General features: G+C 55.7%; 1 protein-coding gene across 1 annotated transcript in view; it reads right to left on the bottom strand.

Annotated features, from left to right (window-relative positions):
* Positions 1 to 517: 517 nt before the first annotated feature.
* The window catches only part of LOC107298309 (phosphatidylinositol 4-kinase beta-like), an 11,347-nt gene continuing 4,101 nt past the window's right edge, over positions 518 to 7,763 (bottom strand). Inside the window, exons 2-10 of the mRNA XM_015827682.1 lie at positions 5,677 to 5,904; positions 5,043 to 5,270; positions 4,832 to 4,941; positions 3,807 to 3,911; positions 3,272 to 3,395; positions 1,952 to 2,217; positions 1,588 to 1,720; positions 1,034 to 1,154; positions 518 to 699 (exon numbers count right to left, since the gene is read on the bottom strand). Of these exons, the coding sequence (XP_015683168.1) occupies positions 518 to 699; positions 1,034 to 1,154; positions 1,588 to 1,720; positions 1,952 to 2,217; positions 3,272 to 3,395; positions 3,807 to 3,911; positions 4,832 to 4,941; positions 5,043 to 5,270; positions 5,677 to 5,904 (1,497 nt within the window). The remainder of the gene's footprint in view (positions 700 to 1,033; positions 1,155 to 1,587; positions 1,721 to 1,951; positions 2,218 to 3,271; positions 3,396 to 3,806; positions 3,912 to 4,831; positions 4,942 to 5,042; positions 5,271 to 5,676; positions 5,905 to 7,763) is intronic.

Below are 7,763 nucleotides of genomic sequence, written 5' to 3' on the forward strand. Positions count from 1 at the left end.
GAAGCAGAGCCCTAAACACCGAGGGAACCTCGCAGGTCTTCCCGGTGGGGGCTCCCCCCTCCCATCTCCCACCTGGGACCCCCCCCGAAACACAGGTGAGGGGCTGGAAAGCAGGGGGACATGGAGGAGGAGGAGGAGAAGAACTGTAATACTGAAATAAAAAAAGATCCGAGGAAGGGGCGCCAGGGGCAGACCGGCCCCCCGTTTCTGTCCTTCCTCCAGGGACAAATCTCGACAAGGTCCTTAAGCATGATCCTTCACGGGGTGAGGGGGGTAACGCCCCCCCACCTTTGCAGTCCAAAGTCTCCCCCCGGCTCCCTCACGGGGGTAACGCCCCCCACCTTTGCAGTCCGAAGTCTCCCCGGGCTCCTCCAGGGGCTGCCTCCCCATCCCTGGAGAGACCCAGCCCAGCAGCCTCTGTCCGATCCGTCCTGGACCCTGGGCTGGGAGGAGGAGGGGCAGGAGGAGGAGGAAGAGGAGGGGGGAGCGGCCGGAGGGGAAGGTCCAGCTCTGGCCATCACATGATGCCGTTGGTGAGGTACTGGAACCCGTCGTAGAGCTTGGTGGTGAGGGAGCGCATGCTGCCGTCCACCAGCTGCTCGATCAGCACCTGCAGCTGCTCCTCCGTCATGTTCATGTGGAAGCGCTCCTTCAGGTTCCGGATGGTGCTGGAGCCGTGGAAGCAGGGCAGCTGGGAGCCTGCAGGGCGAGAGGTAAAGAGGCAGGTCAGAGACCAAGAGGCCAACTCAGATGGGTTAACTTTCCCTTCTGCCCACCCTCCCCATCCCGCGATCTCCCCATCGTCCAGTCATATTTGAAGACGTCGTTTTTGGTAACACTCCCTGCGACGGTTGGAGAGACCGAGAGGTGTTACGCTCCCTTCCCAGGTCCACGGCCTCGTCGGACAGCACGAAGCAGATTGGTTTTGGTTTCCCCCATCTTCCCACACCTCCCTCCCCCCCCAAACTTCATGACAGACTGGCATCTAGCAAAGCATAGACATCCCCCCCCTCCCCTGAGGAGCCCGGCCCACCTTGCTGCATGATCTCCACGATCTGCACCACCTTGTCCATGTGCTTCCGGGCGGCGATCAAGCCCTGCAGCATCAGCATCTTGTAGTAGTTGAACATGTCTCCCCCGATGCCGCCCATCACCTGCGGGGGGGGAGGAAGGGGCAAATTGCAAGGCAGGAAGACGGAAGGACCCCCAGCGGACCCCCACCCCCCCAAGAATTGGACTCCTCTGCATTATAGGTGGTTTATTTCAATTGAGGTCAAATTTTCTACTATTGACCGAGACATTTCTTAAGAGAATTGTGCCCCGTTTTATGACCTTTCCTGCCACAGCTGTTCAGTCGTTAAGTGATGAATACAGTGGTTAAGTGAATCTGACTTCCCCAGTGATACTGCGACCGTCATAAATATGAACCAGTTGCTGCCAAGGATCTGAAATTTGATCACGTGACCATGGAGGAGGCTGCAATGGCTGTAAGCGTGAAGAACGGTCATAATTCCCTTTTTTTAGCACTATTTTAGGACCGTTTCCTCCGCGCTTCCCTCTCGGCCCTCCCTCCCCTGCGCCACTTACGTCCACAAACTCGGCGGTCAGCTTGAAGGCCGAGGTTTCGAAACCCAGATTCCGGGGGGAGCTGGACAGGATAAAGCCAAAGTCGATGTGGATGATGTGGCCGTAGGCGTCCAGCAGGATGTTGCCATTGTGCCTGGGGGAGGAGACGGGCCGGGGGGGGGGGGAAGGAGAAGAAAAAGCTAATCAGGCATTTTGGGTTTTCCAAAGGAAGCCCCGTCCCTCCCCCTAAAGTTTGTTTTAATTTCTTAGAATGAAATGTAGCTCGGTCGGGAGATTTTTAAGGCCGAAACTGCCGCCTTCGTAAAGGCACTCGGTCCGTGCCCAGGAGGCAGAGCGCCTGCAGACTCGCCCCGTAAAGCCTCACCTGTCCTTCACCTGCAGCAGGTAGCAGACCAGGCAGTAGCCGGCGCAGCTCTGCACGAAGTTGCGCTGGGCGGTGAGGAAGCCCTCGGAGGTGAACTGGCCGTGCTCCTGCAGGAAGAAGTCCAACAGGGAGAGCAGGGACTGCTTCTTCACCTGGTGGATGGAGACGGCGTTGACCACCGGCTCGATCATGCCGCTGTCAGCCGAGATGACCAGGATTTTGTAGGGCTTGATCCACAGGGGGACCCGCTCCTGCTCCCAGATGGCCTGCAAGGGAAGACGGGAGGGCTGGGCGGATGGACGGAGGCCAAGGGGGGGGCCTGGCACAAACAATGACATGATTTCCACCCCCCCATACACACACACACCTGGTCTTAATTCTAAAGGCAGGTAGAGGAGATCTGAAGCCCCCTGACCCATCACATCTGTGGTGGAGAAAAGCCCCCGTCCAGCCTTCCTCTGCTCACTTCCTTCCTTCCTTCCTTCCTTCCTTCCTTCCCTTCTTTTCTTTCCTTTCCCCTGTCCCTCCCTCCCTCCTTTCTCAGTCTCTTTTCCTTCCTTCCTTCTTCTCCTCTAATCCTTCCTTTCTCAGTCTCCTTTCTTTCCTTCCTTCCTTTCCTCCCTTTCTCCTTCCCTTCTTTCCTTTCCCCTGTCCCTCCCTCCCTTCCTTCCTCCTTTCTCAGTCTCTTTTCCTTCCTTCCTTCCTTCTTCTCCTCTAATCCTTCCTTTCTCAGTCTCCTTTCCTTCCTTCCTTTCCTTCCTTCCTTTCTCCTTCCCTTCTTTCCTTTCCTTTCCCCTGTCCCTCCTTCCCTCCCTTCCTCCTTTCTGTCTCTTTTCCTTCCTTCCTTCTTCTCCTCTAATCCTTCCTTTCTCAGTCTCCTTTCCTTCCTTCCTTCCTCCCTCCCTCCCTTTCTCCTTCCCTTCTTTCCTTTCGTTTCCCCTGTCCCTCCCTCCCTCCCTTTCTCAGTCTCTTTTCCTTCCTTCTTCTCCTCTAATCCTTCCTTTCTCAGTCTCCTTTCCTTCCTTCCTTACTTCCTCCCTCCCTTTCTCCTTCCCTTCTGTTTCCCCTGTCCCTCCCTCCCTCCCTTCCTCCTTTCTCAGTCTCTTTTCCTTCCTTCCTTCCTTCTTCTCCTCTAATCCTTCCTTTCTCAGTCTCCTTTCCTTCTTTCCTTCCTTCCTTCCTTCCTTCCTCCCTTTCTCCTTCCCTTCTTTCCTTTCCTTCCCCTGTCCCTCCCTCCCTCCCTTCCTTCCTCCCTCCCTTTCTCCTTCCCTTCTTTCCTTTCCTTTCCCCTGTCCCTCCCTCCCTCCCTCCCTTCCTTACCTGCAGCTGCTTCAGCACCTGGAAGGCCAGCAGCTCCTGCCGGAGGTCGTCCCCACACTTGACGATCATGGAGAGGAGCCGCCAGTTGGGCAGGTGGCCGTAAGGGGAGCCCTCTCGGATCCTCCTGGGGAGAGAAGGGAAAGATGGAGCCTTGGGCTGGCCCTCCCGCAGGGAAGCCTCCGCCGCCCGTCAGCCTCTCTGGCCAGCCCGGGAGGCCGACCGGACGTGGCAGCCGCCCGTCTCCTGTTCATTATTACCAAAGAGAAACCGAGGCCAGCCTGTCTGCCTCTCCTTTTTGTGCTTGGCCCTTTTTCTCTTGTTTAATGCCGCACTTTTCAACCTTGGCCACTTTTAAGTTAGGAGGACTTCAACTCCCAGGACTCTGCGCTGGCTGGGGAATTCTGGGAGTTGAAGTCCACCTGTCCTGTCCGAAGGAAGGCCCTCGCTGACTCCCAAGAGGCCAGCTGGGCTTTTCCTGGCCCTGCCCTGCCCTCCACACACACACACACACACACACACACGGCCCCCTCCTCACCTCACTTTCTCCTGCCAGGGCTCCTTCAGGGCGACGGCTGAGGGGTCCTCGGGGTCCCGCTTGAAGGAGGTGGGGGTGTGGGCCAGCTGCTCGGAGAGACGCCGCCTGCGGGAGGGAAGCGAGTTCAGATCCTTCTGCCGGGGAGGCCGGCTAAACTGCCAACCCCCTTCCGGTGCCCACTTTCTAACCCTGGTGGCTGCTGCTGCTGCTGCCCAGCTGGACAGACAGACAGACAGATGTGGCTTTTGAGCAGAACGGGGGGGGGGGCGTCCAGCTGTGTTTTGAAACCCCTCCTGAAGACCCAGCATAAACACCCCCTCCTCTAAAACCACTGAGGGGCTTTATTTCGGTTTGGAGAAGATGGACAGATTATATTCAGAGAAAGTACGACATGAATAATGATCATGTTGCTTTTGATTAAACTTTTTTGTTATTTTTATTTACTTGGTATAATTTATATATTACTATATTTTTATATTCATGTTTGTTATTGTATATTAGAGTTAAAGTACGTTAATATTTGATTGTATTAAGTTTGGGTAGCTTTATTTAGATTGGGGATGTTATGTGCTTATCCCTGTATTCAGTTCTGGGAAGTCTGGGGGGGGGAGGGGGGAAGGGGGTGAAGGGAGTAGAGTCATATAAAATTTGGTGTATTAATATGTTATAGAGAAATAATGTAATTTTTTTCTTTGTGAAGAGAAGGTGGTCGGCTGGTACCCCCAAACCGCATCCGAAGGTTGAGGAAAAGAAGGAGGAGGGATGTGTAGGGCAGTTGGAAGAGGAGGAGAGAGGTGTGGGGAGGAAAGGAAGAGGGAAGTAGGTAGGAAGGGTGAAAGAGAGGGTGGATGCGGGGAGGGGGGGGACGGGACTGCCGACCACCTCTGAAAATATGATGTTTAATAGGTATTTTTTTCCCTTTTTTATGTGCACCATATTTGTATTAAGAATTTGTTTATTTGAAAATTAATAAAAATTTGTGAAATAAAATAAAATAAAACCAGTGGGGGGGGGGCTCTGCTCACCTGATGTCCCCCGCAGCGATGAACACCGGTTCCTTGCTCTCCTGGCTGGTGATGCTGTCCACGGAGAACTGCGAGATGTTGTCGCAGCTGCTGGTGTGTATCTCGGGCAGCTGGAGAGCGGAGGAGGCAGGCCGCTGTGAGTGCCCGAGGGGGGACAGGAGGGGCTTTCCCCCCTCCCAGCCGCCTCCCCCTCCCCGCCACGCCTGCTCACCTCCACCTGCAGCTCCCCAATGTCGTCCACAGACCAGGCCTCGTCGTCGTTGTCGTAGTTGGGCACGGTGGTGAAGCTGCTGGCGCGCTGCTCGTAGGTGATGCCGCAGCCGGGCAGGTTCTCCACCGAGCGGGTGCTGCGGATCCGGTTCTCGGGGATCCGGGCCGGGACGCTGGTGGTGTCGAAGTTCTCGCATTCAAGCACCTCCACGTAGATCAGGTAGGGAGCCTGGGCGGGGGGGGGGGAGAGGAAGGAGATGTGGGGAGGGTCCTTCTCTGGATGAATACAGGTAGTCCTCAACATACGGCGACCGTTCAGTGGCATTAAAGTTAAAAAAGGGACTGAGGCCCGTTGTTCACTCTTACGACCGTTACAGCATCCCTACAGTCAGGTGATCGAAGTCGAGGCTCAGAAACTGGCGTGTACTTGTGACAGTTGCAGTGTGACCTAGGGTCACGTGATCCCTTTTTGCAACTTTCCGACAAGCGAAGTCAATGGGGAAGAGTCGTAAAAATGGGGCAAAGCTCACTTAACAACATACATTCTGGGCTCCCCTGTGGTCATGCGGAAGACCCCCTGCGTGCTGCTGTTCCAGGGGAGTGGGGGGTGAGGCCCCCGCCTGCCGTCCCCTCACCTTGTCCTTGGAGTTGAGGACCACCGCCTGGGTGTGGGGCACCCGCACCACGTGGTGCTCGAAGCCGGCGGAAGGCAGCCAGACCCGGGCGGGCAGCTTGTGGTTGAGCAGGGAGAGCTCGGAGATCAGTCTCTGCGTCTTCTGCTCCTTGGTGGGCAGCGTGGTCAGCCGTTTCCCGATGGCCATCAGCGACTTGATGAACTCTCGCTCGGGGGCCAGCCGGACGGGCTGCGCGGGGCGTTGGAGGAGGGGGCGAGAGGAAGAAAAGAGGGAAGGTGAAGCCCACCACCCATCGCAGATCTCAGAGCCTTTCAGCTGGACTGATTTTGCGGGGTGTGTGTGTGTGTCTGGTGAATCCCCTCCCTCTAATCGCGCCAGATGTGCTGCAGGAGACGACAAGCTCAGCCAAAGGGGAGGCGTGTGGCCTCGTTCCCCCCCCAGGGGGGAAGTAAAATCCTTGCAATGAACTCTGAACCCCAGACTTGCGGGTGGGGGTCTTGTAGAGCGACACTCGCTGTCCACCCAGCAGGAGGGGAAAGACTAGGCCAGGGGTAGGCCACCTTGGCTCTTTTAGGACTGGTGGACTTCAACTCCCAGAATTCCTGAGCCAGCCATGCTGAGGGGAAAGGGAAAGGTTTCCAAGCTGAGCCAGGCTGGCTCAGGAATTCTGGGAGTTGGAGTCCACGAGTCATAAAAGAGCCAAGGTTGCCTACCCCTGGTCTAGACTCTAGGCCTAGGATAGGGGTCTTCAAACTTGGCTCTTTTATGACTGGTGGACTTCAACTCCCAGAATTCCTGAGCCAGCATGGCTCAGCTTGGAAACCTCTCCCTTTCCCCTCAGCATGGCTGGCTCAGGAATTCTGGGAGTTGAAGTCCACCAGTCATAAAAGAGCCAAGGTTGCCTACCCCCTGATCTAGGCTGACCCTTGTGCTCTGGATGTCCTGGGCTCTCGACACGCGCCTACGGGACGGAAAGAGGAGGCCCACGCCCAGCTCTGGGCAGGACTCGCACCCTCCACTCATGCCTTTCCCCCCCCCCCGCAGGAGCCTCCATTTGCTCCCCCACCAAGACGTGGGGTGGGGACCAGCCAGGCACGCTCTATCCACATCCTTCCTCCAAAGCAGCATCCTCTATCCGCATCCTTCCTCCAACCACACCGTACGCCAGTCTCCACGCTGGGCACCGCCGGTGGAGCCCTGGGCTGTTGGCAGAGCTGAGGCCAGGTAGACAAGGCCCTGGCATGGATGCCACCTTCGTCCCTGCTGACCATGAGAAGATCAGGGCAAGGATGAGGCTGAGCGAGCCCCCCCCCCAGAATGTGGGGGGCGATGAAAAGCTAGGGAACCAAGGAGAGCTATTCAACACCCACCCCCCCAGCGCCAAAGATCAGGGGCAGTTCTCCCAACCTCCCCCATCCTCATAAAAGCCTCCACTTCCACCCAATCAGTTTAACATTTATTTCTATTTATTTATTCCAATCAGTTTATTAACATTTATTTCCACACCCTGGAAAGAGGGATGACTCCGGAACAAGAATCAACTTTACGCAGAAGGAGAGGCTGCCAATTTGCAGAGGGGGGGGGTAGGATAGAGAGGGGAAACATTGGGGTTGAAACCCCTTGCCAAGCCCCCCCCCCCATGATTTTCTCCCCGTTTGCCAGTCCCCGCGTCCCATCTCACGACGGAGGGGAGGGGGGGAGGGAAGTAGAGGTTTGCAGAAAGAAAAAACTTGATTGGCGCGAGCAAAAATTTCAGCAGAAGGAAACAAAAAAAAGAAAAAACAAAAAAAACACCCCGATTCTTAATTTGAGGCAGCAAAGGAAGAGCTGAAAAATCCGTATGGATTCCCAGGACATGCTAAATAATAATAATAAAAAAAACAACGAATCTCGGGTTCCCCAAAAACAGCATTTCCTCTTTTTTTCCTTTTTTTTTTCTTTCGGACAAGTGACCGGCCCAAACAGAAAAACTTTGCAAACTTTTAGAACTCAGATCACACGGGGGGGACTCACGGGGACCCTGCGACGACGACGACGACGGCTGTGAATCTGAAGATTGGTCATAATAAAGTGCTTGGGGGGGGGGG

Source organism: Protobothrops mucrosquamatus, unplaced genomic scaffold, assembly GCF_001527695.2.
Source record: "Protobothrops mucrosquamatus isolate PMUCROS unplaced genomic scaffold, P.Mucros_1.0 scaffold3865, whole genome shotgun sequence".
Classification (NCBI taxonomy): domain Eukaryota; kingdom Metazoa; phylum Chordata; class Lepidosauria; order Squamata; family Viperidae; genus Protobothrops; species Protobothrops mucrosquamatus.